General features: G+C 28.7%; 2 protein-coding genes across 2 annotated transcripts in view; both read left to right on the forward strand.

Annotated features, from left to right (window-relative positions):
* Window positions 1-24,837, forward strand: part of Nlg-5 (neuroligin 5) — a 122,539-nt gene that overhangs the window by 33,829 nt on the left and 63,873 nt on the right. The window lies entirely within an intron of this gene.
* LOC141530870 (uncharacterized) lies at window positions 14,912-16,322 on the forward strand. Its single transcript, XM_074248243.1, has 2 exons — window positions 14,912-15,823; window positions 16,197-16,322. The coding sequence occupies exon 1, from the start codon at window positions 14,920-14,922 to the stop codon at window positions 15,820-15,822; it is 903 nt and encodes a 300-aa protein (XP_074104344.1). The 5' UTR covers window positions 14,912-14,919; the 3' UTR covers window position 15,823; window positions 16,197-16,322.

The raw sequence follows: 24,837 nt of genomic DNA on the forward strand, positions 1-24,837 counted from the left end.
TTTTAAACGTACCCAGCATGTACTTAAATTAACAGATTAACCAGTAAAAAAGAGAAACACACGTAGTGACACTTTTAAACTTTTAATTGCACGTTCTTCTTTGCTTATAAACACTGCAATGTTGATTTTTGTTTTTCCTTTGGTTAATTTGTTTCTTCGTTCTACCAGTCAATCTTCGTCTAACAAGTTCCAGCGAATTTTTTTTAACCATCATCAAATTACAAATTACATATAACGCATTACGTAAGTAACTCGATACACGAGTTGTTTAAAAAAAAGAAACACGATACACTAGAAAAAAAAGTTTCGTGTGCTTGGCAGGATTTTTTTCATTTGCACGTTGGTTTTTCTGTTTTTTTTTTTTTTTTTTTTTTTCCAGCATGTGAATAATTTTTTGCATAGAATAAAATTTTAACAGTCATTTTAAATATTGTGGACTTTAAAATAAAATTGCTTGCCTGAAGCGCAAAAGGAATAGCTGTGTTCTACTGTCGCCTAAAAATAAAAACTTGTTTATTTCAACACTTAATTCTTTTTTAAATTAATTGTATCCTCTTAAACAATTAAAAAACACAAGAATTCTATTTTCATGTTGTAATATTTACTCATCAGATAAGTAATATATTTTTTTGTAAACAGTTTTTTATAGAGTATACGTGCGCATGCGTTTCTGTCTCTTGTAATAAACTATCACTACTCAAGAGAGCGTTCAACTAGCAGAATCATTCCTATTCATGGAAAAATTTACGGTAAAAAATAAATTTTAAAGAAAATTGACTGATATTACTTTTAAATTATTTAATTATTATATTTATTGTGTCTAAAAGTCTTTGATAAATTTGTGTATAACATGAGCGCATAAGGCATGTACATTTGAACTTACCAAACTTTTTTGTGTTTCTACATTAATATATTCTTCATACTTATGCAGAATTACAGCTTGGTATCTTGAATCGGAGAATTTTTTTGAATATTCAGATTTATTTAAATTTACTAAAATCAGAACCCGGAGCTCAAATTATTTGATTACTGAAATTCTTTTATTCAAGCTGACTAAGATCTTGCGTTTAAAGAGATGAAGCAAGATAATTTCAGATAAGGGCGAGATTGAATACTCGAGACGGAAATGGAGGTCATCACAGCAAAATTGAAACAATGTTTGCTTTTGTACCGTATACTGTAATTTTGATAACTTTCTAGCATATATTAAATATTTTTTTTATTTTACCCCTTTGTCATCCAAAATGTAGCAATAAATTCAGTACTCACTTTTTTTCAAACTATTTCAAACATAATGATAATAAAAGTCTTGTATGATTTTATAAATTATCAATCTAAGAAAACAAATTCAAGTTTCTCTTAAATAATAGTTGGAAAAATATTTGAACAAAAATCTTATTTGTATCTTTTATTTAAAGAAAAGCCGCAAATACGCGTTCTTGTTAAATCCTGAGAAATGTTTTTATTTGCATTGAATGTATATTTACCTAAGTAAACTTAACCAGTTGTTATCAAACGAAATATAAATCTCCAGAGAAAATATCAAACAAATAAATAATTAGATTGAAAAGTTTTCTATTTAGTTGTTGAGGTTTTCCCAGAGGAGAATTCCAATATACAAGTCGACAAACATGACACTCTACATTCAGAAAGCTGAATATCGTATTTTATTAAATTTATCGTCTCGTGAACGGCTACGTTTTCTTTTTTCAGATCTGGGGATTGAATATTAGGAAAGAAATAACAGATTCTGTATATTTTTAAATTTAATGAGACTAACTTTAAGAAATTTTTCCGTTTATAAAAGTAATAAATTTTTGACAAACATTAATTTTAAATAATTTTATTTAGAAAAATGAAATACATGGGACTTGTTGATTTGAAATTTTTTCGTGTGTTATATTTTTGTGAATTTTTCTACTTCAAAACTTATATAATTTCAAAATATTTTATCGAACTTTGTAACACTAAACGATAAAACTACATTGAGATAATTACTGTGTGCTTCCAACTTATTATTAAACTTTTATAAAGACTAGAGGATACTGCCGTAGGGGGTTTTAAGTATTTTCAGAGTTTTCAAACAGACATAGCTTAAGCAGAAAATTAAAATCTTTCAGTTGAGTTATTTGATAGTTAAATCTGCAACTAAAAAAGCAATAAGAGAAAATAAAATCCATAAACTTTGAAAAACTTTTTACTACCATAATACTCTGATTCATATATTTCCATAATTATCTCGTTTACCTCCATCTCTACCACACACTATAAATTTTATTGAGATACAATAAAATACACAGTTATGAATTCATGTTTTGTATTATTATCATCAATAGATAAAAGTTATAACGCGGCAGTGGTTGTGGTATTTTAATGGTCAGCCAGGCCATCTCGTTGGATTTATAAAATAGTTAACACGTATAAATCCAAATGTAGAGAGATAAAAGTTTTATAAACGCAGAATCAAAAATGAAATCTCGTTTAGTATTCAATCAAGTAAAAAACACGAGACAAGAACTCGTGGATACACGTACATACTGATAAAGGTCGTCGTTGTCGTCATTGGCATCGTTGTATCAAAGTATTTCCTATTGGCTTCGTTACCCTACTACCGAGTTTCCACCAACTATGTCACGTGATTCACTACGTTGTTTCAATTTGCATTCTTCAAATCACACTGTCGTACTATAAACCCGACATTTTTCACCCTCTGGGAACAATATACTGAAGAGAAAACTTTATTTCCGCTAAAAATTTTCGTATTCAATTTTTCCATGTTTAGCGTGACGTCAAGTATTTTTTACGTTTTCTTTTATTACTATTTTATGGGGATTTAAAAATTTTTTTATTTTATTGTCAACGAACGCTGTTAAAAAAATTTACCTCAGGAAATCGCTAAAAATTATAATCTATCTATCGCTTTATTTCATGGAATTAAAATTCTCGTTGTTTGAGTGATTGGTTGTTAGTATATATTGTTTTAGGAATAACATTTTTTGGGTCAAATATTTTTTTTCTTGTTGCAGCTATATTTAAATTATTTACAAACTTACTGTAAACATCGATAAATTCTATAGAATACTACCTGCAAAGACGGCGAGAGCTTGGAAACCATATAAGATTATGCAGATAAACTTGACCACGTTATAGAAATTCATATGATATTGGTTAAGGTAATAAAAGCGAATTTTTTTTTAAAGTATGTTGAGCTCCAATATTCCACCCTTGAAAAAATTTTCTAACTATTTGAGTATGGCTCAAAAATAGTAGCTCTTAAAAATTATCATATTAATGAAAATCACGTTTTCGATAACTTCATTGATGAAAAACCTTCGATTGAAAAGATATGGCTAATTTTCGATAGATTCAAAAATTAGCCATATATGTAAAGATATAAAAAAATGTTTAACAAACAGTTTTAATAAATTGTTAAAAACTTTATCATGAATTACTTAGTACCTACTGAGTTTAATACTTTTTTTTAGTCATCGATCTCGCATATAAATCACCATATTAAATTGATATCAAAACCCGAGCTTGATACATAGCCATTTATAAAAAAAAAAATTGTATCGGAAGCCAATTTCTTGAGATATAGGTAGCTCAAACAATGATGCATCATATTTGTTATGCTGGAACATTTATGCTCATGGCCATAAAAAAATAATGATTTTCGATCACTTATTCCATCGAATTTTGAGAAAATAAAAAGATAAGAAAGAAAAAAAAATTTGTTACAATTGCAATAGTTCTCCGTATAAATTCACATAGTTTGATATAAGTTTCGATCTGGGTTTCATTGATTCCTATAAACTTTTACGAGTTTTCATAAAATTGTTCATGAATCACTATCTGCGGTTCTAACACACAAAATTATTCTTATCGATCCATGGATTTTTATAGACCTGTAGCCTTTTTCTTATCGAATCCTATCATAATTTAAGCGAACGAACAGTTTCTCATCTTGAATTTTAGATAATAAATGTTTCGAGTTGCTTTTTTGACAGCGATCGTCTAAAGAGTATTTTTAACAACCCTATGTAAAATCCGCAAAGCTCATCTTTTTCAAACCAAATTCTGACTAGATACTCCAAAATATACTTCAGTTAAAAAGTTAATGCAACTTAAGCTTTCTTATCATTACTTCTGAATTAAAAAATAAATTAAAAAAATGTCCTTGATGTTTTATTGGAAGATGAAAAATTTTTAAATTAAATTAATAATAAAATAAATACCAAGTGCAATAAAAATGTCATTATTATAAGAGAGTTGCAGAACAATTAATTATCTACTGAAACGGCAAAAATAATAAAATATTATGTTTCAAGTGTAAATAAATAAACGAATGATGTATATTAAAAAAAGTTATTGTTTTTCTCGATAAACTTGCTGTTCAGTGTAGTAAAAAAATGAAACCCAAGTTTTATCATTGTCATGTAAAAAGAATAATGTGTATGTGTCGAGATGCCTTATAAATTTATTATATTTATTTATGAATATTTTTTCCAACCACTTTCACATAAAATATATTACAATTTGGTCCCTCAAAAAATGTAACAGACATATGGTAATTTTATCATAATTTTTGTAAAAGTATTAAGAATTTTCGTTGTGTCATTCAACTTAAAAAAAGTAAAAGTTATAAGCGAAAAAAAAAAACGGACAAAAATATCTGTACATTTGTAAAAAAAACATGACAAAAATGTATGTGTGTACATTCGAATAAAAACAATAGAACTGAGGAACAAAAAGCACTTGACAATTGCATTTAAAAATGGTTCGTTCTCTTTGTTTATTCAGAAACACCTTTTCTCTTATGCATCTGCTGTCTTTTATTTTTTTTTCTCATTCTCTTCTCTAACATGACAACCTATTATAAAACGTTTATTTGAATAATTCAAGAAAATTATATTTTAAAAATAATAAATAGAGCATAACTATCCCAGCATGATTGTTTTTTAACAAAAAATAATTTAAAATTAAAATTAAAATTATTGTTAAAAAAAAGCTTTTCTCAGCGCTTTCTCTACACATACATACTAATGAGACAATGATCGTCGGACTATGAAATTACAATATAATATCAAAACCTCAGTGTGCTTTATAAGTGTAAAAAAGTCCGAACGGCGTTTTTATAAAAAGAAAAAGAAAAAGAAAAAAAAAAAAACTTAATATCACTGTTTTTTTGTAAAAAAAAAAATTAATAACAGACAGAAGGCGAAAAATCTCAGAATTTTTTGTTCACGTACGTGTTGTAATAATTTAGAACATAAAAAATTGGAAGAAAAAAAAACAGAGGCAGTTTTAATAAAATATTCCCCATAATTAATCAAATTAATTAAATTGGGCTTGTTATTAGTGACGTACATATTACATCAGAAGTTTATAATAATTTTATTCATTATTTACCGAAAAAATAATTATTAAAACTTTTCTATTGTAAAATTCATGTGCACTCGACTGAAATTTAATTGTTTCATCGGTTAAAACTTTTTTAATTGCAAGCTCATTTTTCTGAACTAAAATAAAAATTTTATACTATATCATAAAAAGTTTAATTGATCAAGTTAAATATTTAATCGGACAGACAGTAATAAAATATTCTGAGAGTAGAACAAATATGTGACGAATTATTTTCTAATCCTGCATTCAATTTCGATGTGATATGCATACATATCCATACATATCCACAAAAAAAATTTCTGCGACCATGTAAAGCTTTATCTGGTCAGACTACATTAGGCTAATATATATGAAAAAAAATTTACTGATTATAATTTTTCATATTTTTTTTTTTTTTAGAAATTTGTAAGTAAATTAACGAGTTTATTTAGACAAAAAATAATTTTGTAGAAAATGTAATGATTCTTATTTTAAAACTTAAACTCAACTCTCTTGCAAAGAGACAATTCAGCGATTATGCGCCCTCCGTCGGAAATTTTCATATTTCTTCCTTTATATATGTGATATTTGTGAAATATATGAAAAATTGAGAATTATCTCAAACAAGTGAATATTCACTTATTTCGAAGTGAGAATCGAACCATTACGGTTCAATTGGTATGTAAAATTAGTGAATATAACTTATTCAAAGAAATTTTCACAAATTCATGTTTAGAGAGTGACTACAACTTATTAAATTCATGTAAATAAGATGTCACTTGACTCAAGATTTAACAGCTCAGTAGACTGATGACTTTCCGAGGAGTGTTCGTTTCCTAGTTATGGAAAAAAATTTAAACTTCACTGGTTAAGAATAAATTGAAATTTAAAATTATACAAAACTTAAAATTTTACCTTTAAGTTTGTACTCGATAAGAGAAAGCTCTTTATAATGAACTCAGTTTTGATATCGTTGCAAGGTTGAAAGAGATCCAGCTCTAACTAGTGTAGTGTTAGTCCGCGGTTTCCCTACACTTTATGTTGTGGGTAGTTTCTCTAATCGATTGCAGTAATTCTGAGTTCGAAAATTACACAATAAGAAATAGAAAATAAAATTAGAGTGAAAGGTAAATCCGAATTCAATTCATTACTCGGAACTCACGAGTTAAAAGAAGACATTTCCATACAATTGGATTCAACTATCACAGGGTTTATAATTTAAGACCCTTTCTTTTGTGTATAAAAGTATTGTCAATTTTTTTTTGCCAATCAAAATTTTCCCTCTGTAAATTCATAAGTATAGTAGTAATCCCTAAGGAGAACTCTTTTATATTATAATAATGTTCATAAACATATGATGATAATGGTGAAAAGCAGCTTAAAAAAGAGTTGTAAAGCGATGTAGAAACTCTCTAAAAGACCTTGATGGATGTTTGTCAACCTTTTTCTCAAGGGTAATCTTGAAAAAATAATTAACTTAATTAATTAATTACACAGATAAAAAAGCTAAAGTACAGAGAAGGATGTCTATTAAATATATTATCTCGCATAACGATACGTTGTAATTAAAATGGCATCCAGAATTGCGCATGAGCATGCTTGTAGGGCTCTTAAGAACATTAATTTAAATAAATGTAAAAATAAAAGTGAAACTTCAAGTGACTCTTTCAACAACTAATTTTTTAAATTTCAACATTTTACGTTTTAATTATAGAATATAAAATTACCTTCATCCTTAAAATTAACTGACGACCGCATAATAATGATGAATGTATAATTGAGAAAAGAGATGTAACATTAATAGTAAAGGATCTTTTTGAAGTTTTTTTCAATTAAAGTAAACTAACGACTTAGTCTCATTATTCTGATAAATGAATATCTATTTTTTACTACGAATTTTTATTCATACTAATTAAAAGACTTCAATATAACAATAATTTTTTACGCCCCGCTTAGAAAAATAATTATTACGTATATATATTTGTTTCAAAATTAAAATTTAATCTGAAATTTATTGTGAACCAAATTTTTTTTATGTACAGGAGAAAAGAGAGTTAATTTATTATAAATTATAAATTATTTTTGATTTATTTTTATCCATATTTACTTTAATTACCTGTTTCTATCGCTTACGCTTTTGAGCTCTGCTAATTTTAAATGTAAATTTCAATTAAGAAAGTAAATGAAGTTTTGTCAAAAATTTATTGTCGTTGACGGCTCATCAAATACACCTTAAGCTTCTAAAGTGAGATTTTCACAAAAATTTTATTAAAATGTCATTCAACTTACATCATGTGTCTCAAAAATAAATTGAAAGCTCCAAGGGAAAGTAATTGAATCCATTTTCAAATGAAATATTCACTCAATTTAAAAATTCAAAAATTTCCAAAGTTGATACAAACTAATGTTCAAATTTTTCTCCACTTAACGATGAACAAGATTTTAGTTATTTTTAATTGGAAGTTTAATTTCCAACTATTAAATTTTAGAGCATTTTTTGACTTACAGAAAAATGAAAAATTATATAAATTCACGAGTTATTTAATCCGAGCCAGTGTTTTACAACTTTTGGTTGAAGAGATAAACTTTTTACCAACAATCCGAGCATTCTCATTAAAGTCCAATGCATACAGAGTGTAAATATTATTATTATGCTCGAACAATGTCGTCATACGTCGATAATGGGTTTCCATGTTGTATAATATAATAACGCGTGAACAAGCCACATTAATAATATACTGTCCTCGAGATGTACCTACGAGCATTTTTATTAATATTTTCCTGTTTTAGCCGTGTCTCGTTAATGTGAATGCGGTAAACGCATATGGGAAAATTGCACTGGGCACCTGTTTCTCCAGCTGTTACAGCACTACTCCTCAAATTCTCGGTTAAATATTTTACTCTAAATGTCATGTTAACTTTTCCATTATTTTATTTTTATTTTAATTGATGATTATTCACTTTTAATTTTTATATTTCAAATTAATTTTGAATATATTTTATTATTATATTTTACATAATGGAATTTTTTTCTCGATGCATTTAATAACAGTATCGCGTCCATTGGGGTTATCAATAAAAAAAAATATCAAATAAAATTTAATATCCATGCCAGTTAAAAAAAGAACGCGATAAAAAATTTTATTGAAAATTGAATAATATGATAAAATGAATAAAAATGATATACGCAATTAAATACTTTTATTTCCTCATTCGCATATTCTGTAAAACAGTAAAAGTTATTGCGGAACGATAAAATGGAAATGTTTTATCTGTGAATGTATGTAAATACAGACGACAAATTGATAAAAAAATATTAAATAAGAGATTCGAAAATAGTTACAAAATAAACAGCAAAAAAAATAAATAAAAGTTGAAAAAAGCTTCATCAAAATCACCCGCAGGCTTGATTTTTTTTCACGATCCGATGTTTTTTCTCATGTCTGTCACCACCAGCTAAAGCTCAATATTTGCCCGTCTTACTAGCTTTCTACACCGACACTGACAAATTTGACATTTCTAGTATTTAAATTATTTTTTAAAACATCGTCGTTAATAATTTAAATTGAATATTGAATTTATGCCGGAAAAGAATGCTCGTGTAGTAGCTCTTAATGTAAAAAGTTGATGTAAACTATAATTAAAAAATTTACATTATTCATGAAAAATACTAGTTAAAAAATGTTACCCATACATAATTTTCGATCAAAGTTCGGGCTAAAAATCTCCTATAAATTCATATTACATTAATGTAGCATGGTCGCTGAATTTTCTTCTTACAAAAGAATTAAATTTGAGGGTGTTATAAAATGAATATGATAAAATTTGATATTTATTTTTTAAAAACATTACATAAAATTGTCATTTATAATCAGATCAAGCTATAATATAGCCATATCAGTTATTTTACCACTAATTTTTTATAAATTAACACTGGAAAAAAAAAATTAGTGGAACCAAGTAATATATATGGAAGCCCAGGAAATTGTTTTAGTTTAAGAATTTTTCTACTCAAATGAAGACAACAAAATATTCTTCAAAATTATTTTCTTGATACAAGTTAATTTTTTCTTCTGCATAGAATTTCTTTCGTAATTAATTAAGAACGAATCTTTATAAACAGTCTTTGGATGAGTTCACGGATCAATTACAAGTTTTTCGTAGGATACTGTCAGAAAATTTTATTTCATAATTAGATGTTTAATGAAGTATGGAAAATAAACACCACAGAGCAATGAGAAAATTAAAAGAAAACAAACAAAATTTATTATATTAAAACAATGTTCTAACAAAATTGCTATGACATAAGACAGGTTTGTTTAATAAAATAGACATCGTTAACCGCAAAAACAGTTTAAAGTTATTTTGGAAGTCACCATACATTTTATCTCTATATAATTAATCAGTAAATTAAATATTGACTCATTCGCTAAGATTTATAACTCTATCAGCTCAAACATTTACATTTCAAAACTCGGTTATTATAAAGTTAAGTTATTATACTATTGATACTAGACGGTAAAAAAATGCTGATGAATAAAAATAAGAAAATTTCGGAGAGTTTTAAAGTGCACTCCACAAAGTTTGAATATTGAAAAAATATGCTATTGATAACTCACCACTTATTGAAATTTATTTACTTTTTCACTTATTCATGTTATGATAAGTGGCACAGTATTTAAATGTTGTTAAAGTATACACTACACAATCAAGAATTATTCGTCATTGTATAGAGAGTAAAAAACTTTGTGTAGAATATTTAACATTTTATTGTGTTAATTCACAACAATCGTTGGTATTATCCGATCGCTTTATTTTTCAATGCACAACAAAGTTATTTGGTACTTTTTAAATATTACTTCAAAAAAAGTCATCAATGCAAATTTTGACGAAAAATTTTTTATCGTGTACGTTTTACATAGCCATGTTATTCTCAGTTTTTACTTTAACACCATAGACAGTTAGTTTTCATGAGAACAAAGTGTCAGTTCATGTCAGGATACTATTTCATCCCCAGTACGTCAAGGTAAAGGACTCGTCAGTAAAGCTTTTTGACGTTCTCCATTTTATATAGTTTTATCATGTGGTTATATATCACTGGTATCAAAGTTTTGGTGGCGTATTTTACTCGTAAAAAATACAACTGTGCATTAAAAAATATTAAAACATGATAAAAAAATTCATTTTGTCGATATTTCAAAAATTGTTTATTTTTTTGTTTTTTTATTGACTTCTATTTAATTTTATCAAAATATAAGTGTTATTTGTGTAAATCCCAAGATTGAAATTTATTTAACCCAAAAATCTCAATAAAAATATACGATATATTTCTGACGATGTTAAAAGATTTATCGAAAAAATTCCATAAATCGGGCTGAAAAGTTTGACATAATTTAAAGCAAACACTCATAAATTTGACTCTCAACTTGCACCTGTATCCCCAATCTCTATATTTAGCGATTGGTTTGAACTTTAAAACTTTGAAAGGCAAAAAATATTATTTTATACTTGCAAAATATTTTTTCTCTTTATTAAAAAAAATTGCAAGGAAAAAAAATTGAATGAAATTTTTATATTTTTTTTTCTTTAGAATCACTTCTATAGAAATGCTTTGTTTTTATCTTTTAAAAAAATTCAACAAACTTTGAAAGTAAATTAGCATATGGTTCTTAAACACGCAATTTCATATTCACGCGATTTATTAATTGGTGATTATTTTTTTAATTTCGATAATCTCCGATGAGCTTAAAATATAAATACCGGCGTATGAAAAATCACAAAAGACAAATAAATAAAAATAACGCAGCGGATGAAAATGATCATTTCAATGATCATGTGATATGGGATAAAGAGTAAGTGCAGTTGTGATTTTTGCTTTATTACTTTCCGTAATGTGACAGTATAATTGCTGAAAATTTATTTCAAATTCAGCAGTGTCAGGCTTGCTGGCATTTTATATAAGTGTAGAGCTCGTAGTTTCAAAAATAGTCTTTTTTAATTATATCATGCTCTGTATTGAAAATATTAAAATATTAATCTCGCCTCTATAAGAATCAATATTATTAAATTATTCTATTAGCGTGTAAATTGTTGCAAGAAATGACGAAAAATTGTTATCTAATTAATATTTCATTGGCGGTGACCCTCAAACAAATCAACAAAATTTTGATGGCCATTGGTGTGTTTGAATTTTTTAAAGTTATTTCGTATAACTCTCTGAAAATCAACACAAACACTATAAAATATATAAACAGTAGCATCAATAGAGCGTTTCACTCAATGAAAGTAATTTGTTATATGAAAGTTTTATGTAAACATTTAAGTTTAACGAAAAATAGCGAGCAGTAGTTCAATATATCGTACCAAAATGTAACTTCCGTGAAGAACCTTTTAAAATTGGAATTTTCGAGTTCCGCTTTTAACATCAGCTGTATTTAGAGATTTTCTGAGATATTTCAGGGTGAGAGGATTTATTTGATTTTCACAGAATTTTTAACAAGAGATTCAATTAGGGATTTCCGGCCAAATTTGGAATTTTCAGCAAAAATGCCCAAACTAAGCTCCTGTTATAAAATTCTATAAAAATCAAATTTATCGTCTCACCTCAAAATATTTCAGCAAACGCCCAAACACAGCCCCTGTTAAAAGCAGAACTTAAAATTCCAATTTTAAAAGGTTCTTCACGGAAGTTACATTTTAACACACCCTAAAATATATATAGATAATTTCCGCAAGTATAGACATAAGTGATCATATTAGTACTCTGGTCAAGTGATATAGCTCACTATTTAGTCATACGTTTTCAATGACAGTCGAATTTAATTTAATTTAAATACATAGATATTTGATATCGTTGTTTATGTTAGATAAAGTGTGAGCGGATAAAAACTATAATTCGATTACTTACAGCAGTTTCACTAGTCTATGCAAAATTGATAGAAATAAAATTCTATTTTTGTTGATATCGGTGAAGACCGAAATAACGTGAGCGAAAATAACTCAAAAATATAATAACCTGAGTGCTCGAGGGAAGAATGTCATTGGGTTACAAGCAAAATAATTTTTTTAGTAATATATGCCTTGAGCGTAACCTGTGTAGGTACTCACCTGAGAATAGAGCCATCGATTTTGACAGTATAATTTTTGTCGCAATGCAAGTGGACACATGTTTTGCCGCTGAAAGAGAAATGAAACGAGTGTAACAACTTTCAAGAGTAAAATAATGTTGATGATGTACATATTACGTACTAGCGGCATTGATATAATCTTTGAGTGTTAACGATGTAGACAGTATGGTGGTGGCATAAATTGTGTCATCGATATTCCTCAGGTAATACCAGCAATTCTAATTCGTATCAGCTTAAGCTTTACGTACGTTAATTGAATTAGATCGCTCACTAATAATCAAATTTCATTTTATTCGCGTATGATTAAAATCCATATATAATAGAGTTGCGATCGGCATTAATTTATTAATTAACTTTACACAACCTGAGCTAATTAAAAAATTTTTCAAATTCTATTTATTAATACTAGAAATCTTGGTATTTTATCAGATTAATTATTTGCTGATGATATCGAATTGAAATTCATTTTCACGTATTTCTATTATAGAAAAAATTTCATGTAAATATAGATACAGATGTTTATTCAATAAGTTCCTCTTGGTGTACATCATACTGTGTAAATATGACACAAAAAATAATAATAATAAAATCATTTCACGAGTGATAATTGGACAAGCTTGAAAGAAATTTGACGTTTTACGTGTCAACGTTAGCTCTGGTGGAATTCATGGTAAAGTTTAAAATGCATAGTGTCACAAAAAAAAGAACATCTTCCATTTTATAATTACGACTCAACAGTAGGTGGATATATATATATATATATATATATATATATATATATATATATATATATATATATATATATTTCATGAGTGCATTGCATCTATTTTCATATTTAATACTTTTAGTTCTGTAGAACTCAGCTTCGTAAATTATTAACGACGAGAATATCGACTACGGATTTTTTGTGTAGAAAATAATATATTGTAAAGACTTATTATTTCATTACACTTGATATAGTAATAATTATTATTATTAATTTTGTCTCTTTATTATACCCTTATGAGCAGCTTTTATTAAAATTTTTATTATCACAAAAAATTTTACCTTTGTTTTCTATACTTTTCTTGTTTGTTACCGAAGAATGTAATCAAGTATAATTAAGGGGGATAGCCACTGTAAAATTTCGGAAAAAAAATTTTTTTTTTTTTTTCATTAAACTGAAGTTTATATATTCAAAATTATGTATTTCAAATTTTATAGAAAAATTCCGAATAGTTTTCGAGTTATAGTCATTTTTATAAGAGCGCGTCGATTGACCGTTTTACGCGCGGCGCTTCGACGAAAACGTCGCCTGCTCGCTCCGTCTTTGATTCGTACGGGTTGGCGATTGTTTTCCCTCACGATTGTCAACCGTTACAATTATTTGACTTTTAACGTATATTTTTTCTTATTGTTGAGATACTGTACCTCATAGTTTAGTTGTTTTGTATGAATACACACTCGTTCTTTAATTTATTGAGTTTCTTAGTGTACTCGTTATTGTTTACTTACTTATTTTTTTAAATCTTCTGATCTTTTTTTGTTTATTTAACAAAAAAATTTGTTAAATAATGGATCGTAAACAAAGTAAAGTTATTAAAAACGAAAGAAAACTGCCAAACGACAGGAAAAATTTAATCGACCGCTCAACAGATATGAAACTGAAAAAAATACTGGCTCTCAACGACGTGATAGTGCTTCCAAGAGGAAATTATCACAAAAATCTGATTGTACAATTGATTCGAGTATTAGCTACAAAATTATAAATTTTTTTTCGATATTTAATTTACTAAGTGGCTGTGTATCGTGTAAAAAGTGTGGTGGTGATGTAAACTTTACTGAGACAAGTATTCGAGGATTAGGTTTTAAACTAGTTGTGAATTGCAAAAAATGTGATCCAGTTTTGATAAATTCATGTCCACTCATCAAGAATGCGTATGAAATTAATCGCCGTTTCATCTTTGCAATGCGGATAATTGGTATTGGGTTATCTGGAGCTGAAAGATTTTGTGCTTTCATGGATTTACCACGACCAATGTTCCATAGCTTTTACGATCGTCTGGTCACACAAATCAGAAATGCAGCTAGAAACTGTTGTGATTTAGTGTTGAAAAAGCTGCTAAAGAAGAAATCCAAGAAACCTGCAAGCATTTAAAATCCAATGACATTCCTGGAATTTCTGTCTCCGGTGACGGTAGTTGGAAGAAAAGAGGGTTTAAATCTTCATTTGGTATATCTTCTCTAATTGGTTACTTCACTGGCAAAATCGTAGATGTAAGTATGAAATCCAGTTATTGTAAGATGTGTGCGCTAATGAGCTCAAAAAAGGAACAGCTGAATACGATCAATTTATGCAAGACCATGCTCTAGACTGTCCAATAAACCATGAAAATTCTTCTGGACAAATGGAGGTGATGGAATAAAAGAGATGTTTATGCGATCAGAGTTATTACATAACGTTAAGTATGTAAACTATATAGGTGATGGTGACACTAAAACGTATAAAAATATTTGTGATGCTAAACCGTATGGGGACATGGTGAAGATAAAAAAAAAGGAATGTATTAATCACGTGCAAAAACGAATGGGCAGTCGACTAAGGGCTTTGAAGAAGCAACGAACTAACAAGAAGACAAAAACAGGAAAAGAAGAAAATACACAGAAAAGTTTAGGTGGGAAAGGTCGATTAACGGACAAAGCAATTAATGAATTTACAAAGTATTATGGTTTAGCAATCAGACGTCATTCTAATGATGTTGATGAGATGTATAATGCTATTTGGCAAACATTTTATCACAAGTTTTCATCACCCGAAGATCCGCAGCATTTTCTTTGTCCTGAAGGTGCAAATTCGTGGTGTCAATTTCAAAAAGCTGTGGCAACAAATACTTTGGACTCATTAGTTGAAAAACCACCACTTCCTGCAGATATTGCGGAAGCTTTAATACCGATTTATGAAGATCTATCGAATCCAGAGTTATTGGAACGATGTGTCGGTGGGTTTACACAAAATAATAATGAAAGCTTCAATGCATTAGTGTGGCAGCTCGCCCCAAAAACAAATTCTTCTTATTCCCTTATTGTTGAAATAGCTTTATATATTTCAACAATTACATTCAATGATGGGGCTCTAGCAACTCTGAAGATATTAGAGAATCTCGATGTTAAAGTAGGACCAACACTCTACTCATACTGCGCTGAGCGCGACGCTACTCGGGTTAAAGCTGCTGAAAGCCGCATGGAAACGGCCAGTAAAAAAATAAAAAAGTCAAGGTCAATACTAAAGATAAGGAGGAAGAACCCTCATATGGCCCAGGACTTGATAGTTTGATGTGAGTATGAATATTTTGTGAAAGACTAGATTTTAAAGTTGCGAGAATCTTCTTAAAACTTTACTCGCGTTTTTCTCAAAACGACTTTTTCAAACTTTCCGGTACTGTAACTTTCGTAAATATGAACCGATTCTCAATTTTTTTGTTTCCCCGTATTCGTCTACTTAGTGGCTATCGTCGCACGTAGGGGATTTTGAAAATTTTAATTTTTAAGATTTTTTAAGGCTGTTTGAGTCCAAAAAATGAGGAAAAAAGACGAAAAAATTTTCAATATGGCGCCATTTTTTCTCAAATCAAAATTTTCAAAATCCCCTACGTGCGACGATAGCGACATTCCTATAGATTAAAATGCCGTTTGGTTTTTTTGTTTCAGATAATCCGTTTTTGAGTTACAGTACCGGCAATGGAGGGGGAAATTTTTTTGGTGCTCTACAAAAATGTTTATAACTTTGTGATAACAAAATATTTTTGAATAAAAATTTAGGAGAATTATCCTCAACATATACTTTATAAAACAAAAAATACCCGATCCCCAAATTCCTTTATTATCCTAGTAAAAAAAATTCCCGAAAATTGCCTATTTTTTCCAGCGTCACAGTGGCTATCCCCCTTAACGCTTCTGCTATACCACGGTAATTACTTGTTATCAGCGCACCATGAAAAAAAAACTAATCGACTGCTGTTGGATTCTTATTATTCGATATCATACTCATATCATTATAGAAATACTAAAATTAATCTATTTCCCTCTAAATAATGAATATGTACTAATAATGAAGTGTATCATTACATGTTGAACATTGATAAATTCATAATTTAGAACTTGAAATAAGTTTTCATTTTCATTAATTTTTATAATTGAACAACGTGCTAATATCTGTGAAGAAGTTTTGTAAAATGATATCTCCGTAGATCGTTAAAAATTTTCTTGGTGTCCTTGGGATCTCATGCATAAAGTGACAATCAACTTATTAATATTACTAATGAATGTAGAAAGTTTGACTATTGCGATACTTTATATTTTCTGTTGCAAAATCGTTGCAAAATTTCATTAAAAGATCAACGAATGACGTTTATAATTTCACTATTGATCGCTTGATTACACGTGCACGATACTTTAATTATATTATTGACAGTTCATAATTTCTAACTACAGTGGTTATTAATTATATTGAATTATTTTACAATTTTATTTCATTGATATATTTTTGTTTTTTGCAATTGTTATATTTTTAGTTTTTTGTCGTAAAGAAAAATGCTAATAAAAAACCCAATTAAATAATAATCAACAAAAAACGATTATTCAAACATAGACATAAATTAAATTTGAGAAAGTTTAATGCTACCAATGAATTCATCTATACTAATTTTAAGTGCATCAAGGTTGTGCAATAAATTTCATTTAACCTCTTACCCTTTGAAAAGACGTAGAATTTCATGCTATTTCATTTTCCCTTTACTCTTTTCCCACGACAACTAATTCTCACACCGTACCGTGTCGCGATGCTATTTCTCGGTTCTACTGCCAACAAATATTCTACGACTAACTTTAAATAAAAAAAAAAGTAATTAATTAATTTATAAAACACATTTCAAAAACAAATTTCAACTTGTGAATTCAATTAATATTTTAAATTTATAAAATTAAAATAACAATAATAATAATGATAATTAAAGTAATTCATGTATTTCATTATCCATTACTTTTAAGTCATACTACGCAGATAAATATCTACTGAAAAATTATCTGTGATTTATATTATATTATAATACCTCACTACTATAAATTTGCATAATTATTTCATTATTAATAGTAATAATTAATAATAATAAGTAGCAGTTGGTTGGTTATATAGTTTGTACATCGTATGAAATTAATACAATACAATTAATACGACCTAATAATCTGAAATGCAAATCATAAAGATAAATATTGTCAGTTTGACAATAAAGATACACAAACAAAAGTGAAAATTTTGTAAACATTTTCCGATATTACTGCCTCGAATAAACATCATAAAACAAAATGCTTCCAGACCAGCACTCTTTGTTGTTGTTTACCCTCTGTGAATAATGTACGTAGCACGTATATATTCTATCAGTGGAATCTTTCAATGTATATGTCTGTGGATACGTATATAAATTTATGCACATAGCATTATTAATTGTATTGTTCTGCTCGCCATTATACCCATCCTTCAATTTCAATTTCATAACGAATGACAGATAAATAATATTTTATTATGTTATCTAAAATAAACATTAAATAGAAATGAGTATATTGTTTTATCAATGTTTTTAATAATTGAGTAAGGTTTTTGTTTTATTTTAACTCATTTGTCTTCTATAATTCAATTTTTGGACCATGCAAATGGCACAAATTATTTTCCAACGCTACACAAATAAAAAAAAATTAACTTGAACTAAGCAGAAAAATTCTTAAAATATAAAAACTTTCTTGGTTTGGTTTAAGATTTTTTCTCTTAAATCAAGTGAATTTTTATTTCTTCGATTCTTGTCTAGGAAATTAATAAATAGAAGTATTGGAAAATAGAAATAAATAAGCTTTTTGCAGCTTCACTATTCGCATCAATGAATAGATAGTTATTATCAGAAAATGGAACCGTCATCATAGCAAAATACAGAGGTGTATGATATCAAGATCCGTTTGGATCCTTGTAAAAGCTACACACTAAACTGAATATGTCAGGATATCATGATGATGATAGCTAAAATACAATTTAATAACAAGAGCAACATATTTTTTTTCGAGTAATAAAGTATTTGGTTAACCTTGTAGACCAAATTTTTTTTGAACGTGACTGCTATAGTAATACCTAACTGGGAAAATCTGAATTATCCAAAAGTTAAGTTGGATTATTCACTCAAAGAAAATCAATTTATGACAATTCGTATTCAACTAAGTTAGTTAAACAAATTTCAAAGTTAAATTATCACTTTACAGAAGATAATGATGTACAAGAATACCACATCGCTGTTAAACAATAGTGAGAAAATCATGACACAAAATTGTATTATTCCGCACGAATTAAGTCTTACGCTGATAAAAACAGAAAATGGATGACAAAAGAATATAATATGTAAAAATTTTCTTATTTTTTTCATAATAATATATATTATACATTGCGAAAAACCCGAGATAAAATAACTGTCAATAAATCTGTCCCCCGAACAACGTAGACAATTTAGTAAAAATGGTTTTTTCGTAATCACAGTTAATTCCACAACAAATAGCGGTTGAATTGACTGGATAACTATTCTCACCAATATCGTTTAATTCAGAAACAAATACCGGGATAATGATGAGATATTTTCGGGTTTACCACGCGATTTTCGTTCCTGACCATTAACTCTGATAAAAAGTAGTTTGAACAGTCTATTAGATGATATTTTCAAATTACTACTGTACTAAAATTGAGTAGAATATAAAATTTCCTTTGTATTTACGAATATATTATTTCACTTCTGCTTTTAACAAGATCTATTGAAATTAAAATATTGTTTTCAATATCGAATTTTAATCAACGTACGCTGTTTATTCCTGAAACCCGAAGAGGAAATTCGAAACTAAATCAAGTTAACAAATTTATACAGATTTTTGTGAGCATCCCTTAATTTGTAATTTAATTTCATCATTTTTTAAGTATATTTATAAATTTTATTACGTTAAAATTGCTCTGATAAATGACAATAAAAAATTGCAGGCAGTATATTTTTATTTTAATTTAATTATATTTGTATTATATAAAGTTAGTGGTTCATAAATTCCTTTTATTTTCTTTTAAGATATTACGAGTGCCCAACGAATTTCGCAGGTATGCAAACAAAGTCTGTCAATTTTCGTATAAAGTAGTCATAAAAGACTTAAAGCCACTTTTTGAGCTAGGAAAAATTTCTTCACAGGTTTCTCGTACGATTCTCGGCACACAACGATCGAAAAGACTTCAAAGCGGTGTAAGTGCATGAAAGCGGAAACTACAGTGAATTCAGAGTAGTTTATTTTTTTTATGATCAAAGTCTCAGGTCAAAGGTGGCAATAAAATGCCAGCATGTTGATGACGTGAGTCGGATTTCTGTCGAAAATATATCTATGTCATTTCTGCTCTTACTATGTCAATAATCCATACGTTGAATACCAAATTTTATAACAACTTAAATTGAGCAGCCAGCTGATTGATTTTTAACTAGCTGTTACGGCCAACGTAACTACCCTTTTTTTTTGTTAACAAATAATAATTTCAAAATTATTAAAAAAATACGCTAAGAAAAATTCTATTTATAATAAATAATATTTCAAACTCTGAGGCTAGAATATTCTATTTTTAAAATGACAGTTCAGGATGCATACCTCCTTCCCAATTATCTATCACTCTTAGTGACATTGGAAAAGTCAAGTTATCTCACTTTTTTTTTATAGCGATGTTAGCGGTATGCGTACCCGCATAAAATCTTCTCGAATGCTTTATTTCCCCGAGTCGAAATTTAAATCGTAGATTCAACGAATTGAACGTTCAAATCGTAGGTTGAGCTTATTAGACGTTGAAAACGTACATGTTGAACGTATTCAACGTATTGCAAATGTGAAGAAAACCAATAATGGGTGAAAATAAGTAATATTAAAACTACTTAAATGACTACACATTTTTAATTTTTTTAGCAGGAAGTTAAAATTTTTAATTTTTTTTTTTTTTTTTTTGTAAAAATCCAGTGGCACAAAAGATATATGTACACATACATGTCGGGATAGGTCAAATGGTCTTTTTAAGCTCAAAACAAAAATTTTTTTGAATTATCTCCATCGAAATTTGTTGAGGTCCAATGCTTGTTAAGCCACCCAAAACAAGACAATTTTAGAACAATACGAATAAGTTGATAACAACTAATCGATTTCGTCTCTAGGGAAGAACGGAATCGATTCTACCCGCTGAATTAGTTTCCGACTTCATTCCAATTCTGTCAGAATCTTATTTATTTATGGGAAACTTCAATCATACTAATCATAGTGATTGACTGGGTTCAGCTATTAGAAATTTGTTTTTATTAAATTATCAAAGAAATTCGCTAAAAATCGAATCAATGTCAATTTGTTCAATGCATTTTATGATCTTTTTTTTTTTTTTTTTTTTTTTGTTAACATGACAAAGTGATGTGTGCTTCTGATAAAGTGAGCGCAGTATCTAATAATAGAATGATTCTACTTACTATGAATCAAAAGAAATAGAACAATTTATTTTCGCAACGTTTATTTGTCTATTCAACGTGTATTTTCAGATGAATAAGCTGATTTTAAACTTCACATTCATGTATAAATTCACGTTCATATCTATCACGTGATAAAATTCATATCTCAATTTTCGGTTGAATTGGTAGAGCTCGATTATTGAAATAAATATGCTTTTCAAAACATCAGTCATTCAGATTGCTCAGTACTTTCTACAAAGATCAAATGATGGTTAAGATTTTGACAATCCTTACCCGTGAAAAAATTTTCGATGTATCTACGGATGGCTATATATAATTTTCTGATCACAGGTAGTGTTAAAAATCTCCGTCAGAAAGTGAACTTTAAAAAAAATTTTTGTTTCATAAAACATGGTAATTTAATGTACACGTTCCTAAAAAATATGAATAATTTAAAAATTACAATAAAATATTTTTTTATTCTCATACATAGCCAATTATGATCTAATCTGGTGGTGAATGTATAAAGACAATTTTTTTCTAGGTACTTCTGCTTGAAATTATACTAAGTAGAAAAGTTAAAATCCCATGCAATAATAACTACTGTAAGCAAATGGTCTATAAACTAGTTAGTCGACTAAAAGTAATCAAATCAGTGATAATTGATGAGGGTAATGCGTCAGTGATAAGTAATTACGACGGCGAGAAGGAATTTTAATCTCAGCTTCACAGTAGGGTGTACACTCTTGCCGTAACCTATGCATAATATTACACCCTATCTACTAGTACACTTTCAATCGACTTGCTACCGCAGACTTATGTGTATGCGTACATATGTAGGTGTGCCCATTAGACATTACACAAGTGATTAATTTACATTACAAATTATAATCAGTTAATCACATACCATCAGTAAAATTAATTGAATGTAATAAAGTTTGAAAGTACTTAAGCTAACCAGAATGTTAAATTATACAATTACAAGCCGTTTTAATATAAAATCAAACATTTAATTATTATTTCGACGTTCTACATTCAATCAGATAATTAATTGAACGATATGATCAACGATCACATATCGATTCTGCCGATGTATTATAATTTTGTTATTGACATGTTTATGTTCAGGTCCTATATTCACAACCCAAGTGTATTGAGTTGACAATAAATGTAAGTAATTTATTACAGATGTTATTACATCGGCGTAATTAGTTAATCGAGGCCAGATTGTTTGCATGTATGGATAGATACATAGACATACAGACACACACGCATCTATGTTTGGTGTTGACTGTATACATACACATACATATATCATCTAAAATATGCTATTGCAATCGAGTTCAATCATTTATGATTAGCTGGTGCACACTAATCTAACTACTGGCGAGTGCAAGAGATGCTCTCCGCAAAAGCCATTCCAATGTCTACATCCAAAAACATCACTATTTAACTGACGACTCGGCACATTGTCAGTCTGAATATGAGGGTGTACTCGAAATAGTTGGTATGACGTGCAATGAATCGTTTGTGGCCGATGGATTAATTGTCCGTCAGTTATTATTCTTCAATTTATACATTCACCATTCACACGATTCTTTGTTGCAAGTTCTTTTTATGTCCACATTCCTACGTATCTTTTTTAAAAACTAATAAAAATAACTGGTTGTATGAAGAATTTTTACCAACACAAATAAGTTGTTGACTCAGAATTTAATCAGTCTAAGTAATTAATAATTTTTTTAACTCAAACTTTGAGTTTAATCTTGATTTTAGCTCAGAAAAAACTTAAAATATTTTTTTGTCATTTGTGTCCTTTTTCTTTTAAATTAACGAGTTCAAATGAAAATTTTTCAAAAAAATAAAAATTTTTGTTTTTTTCTTTTTAACAATACAATCAACTTAAAGTCCATGAAAATAATAAATATTTTTGTTTCATAAAAAATAATTCGAAGCCGTAAGCTGTGATGTACAAAGTCTACTTAAAGTTTTGTGGACTCGGAAAATAATAAAACAACCGTACTTTAGTAAAAACTCAACAATAGTTGGCATAAAGTTTAGCCTTGAACTACTAAATTGGTTGTATAAAGACTATCTTCCGTCATAACGCGTTACGTCGAGACCTAATATAAAATCATACAATAGTTTATACTCATAAAAAAAGAAACATTTAATTTACTGTAGCTTTTAAAATGCTGGTATTAAAAATCTTTACATCAAAGCATTCAGTACATTTCAACGTCATGTATTGTGTACAATAAAACATAAAAGTCTAGTACAAAACCAGCAGAGATTATTTTACGTGATTAACCCCTTTTAAATTTGCTCTGTAATTGTGATTACAGAGTAAATTCAACGTTGTATATTCGCGATAAGCAATAATTTAGAATAATTTGTCTTATCAACATTCATTAGTAGAACAAATATTAGCTTTTATTTATTTCATTAAATCAACGAAATTATAATCCAGAACTACAAAACTGTGACGAGACTCATTTTAAACAAAAGAAAATTTGAAATTTCAAGACATTCAAAAGATTTCTTTAGTTAATACAAATCATAATCAACAGTACAAATCTATACCTCGTTTAACAACTCAAGCTATTTAACTTACAACATCTTAATTTAATTCCGTATCTGTTTTGTCGAAAGCTCGTCAAAGCGTCGAGATTTCGTGCTTCAGGTTTTCAAAATTTGATTTGATTAATATTTTGGATGGATAGGAATTTTAAATAAATTACACTCGATGTTTGGGACAACAGGAAGAAGTTTATTGTCCCAGAGGAGGAAAAATCTGGTGAAGCCAGATAAAAAAACCTCCTCGATGATAAGTACAAGAAAAATCGTGTATGAATGTGTAATTGTTATTTAGTCAGGGCGGGACCGTAACTATTGTTGTTTAGTCAAGGCAGGACCGTAACTATAATAATATTGAACTATTCCCGTTGAATAGTTCAATGTGTATTGCTAATTATAGGCGAATATTAACGACTCGTTAAGAGTCGTGTTAAATTGTATGTGTGTGTGCGAGAACCGATCAAAGCCAAGGCGGCGTGATCAACCACGGGCCGTCAATACCCCAAGAAATGTGGGAGAGAGAGCTCGGATGTATGGCGTCTGCCCGAATTGTCGCGCAAATTTCTACAAAATTGCACTGATCAGTGAATAACTGGATTCAGCTGAGTTTGTGAAGATGAATTGAATGATATCGAGTAAAGTGAAGTAAAAACGATATGACTTTTGAAAATTTATGAATTGTACTGTATGCTATGTAATGTGCAAGAGCGATTGCGTAAATTACTACTGATTCAAGGGCCTCAGAGCAACTAGTGGTCCTGGCCACCGCACGAGCCAATTCGGTTTTTCCTATACGGCCCCGATCTGCGCGATACCGTTCTGCGCCTACGCCGCAACTTGACGACTACGATGACTCCCGAATTTAAACGAATTCCGGTAAGAAAATTGTTCGAGAATTTTCTAGTCGAAGCTAGAGCTAATATATAGATATAGTCATCCGATTTCGTACGCCCACGCTCTCTCTCTCTCAACAGATATAGATGTAATTGTGTGTAGCACAATACATGCATGATTTTTCTCTACGCACACTCTCGTATATACTCCATCGTATATGTACGAGTCGACTCGACAGTATCGAATGTAACTTTCACACTGTCTGAGTTAAAAATTTTCATATCAAGATTTTTTACAGTATAACATCATTTGATTTAGAAATTTTTTCTCAATATATATATTTATAAATATATTAGAATCACGAAAGCTTTAAACGTTTCTATACATCGGTATAAACTAAG

Source organism: Cotesia typhae, unplaced genomic scaffold (assembly GCF_013202065.1).
Source record: "Cotesia typhae breed Kobodo isofemale line unplaced genomic scaffold, CoteBio_Ctyphae contig_5, whole genome shotgun sequence".
Taxonomy (NCBI): domain Eukaryota; kingdom Metazoa; phylum Arthropoda; class Insecta; order Hymenoptera; family Braconidae; genus Cotesia; species Cotesia typhae.

Excerpts from the sequence above, each read along its gene's own strand:
- LOC141530870 (XM_074248243.1), top strand. The coding sequence starts at position 14,920 with ATGTTTATGCGATCAGAGTTATTACATAACGTTAAGTATGTAAACTAT.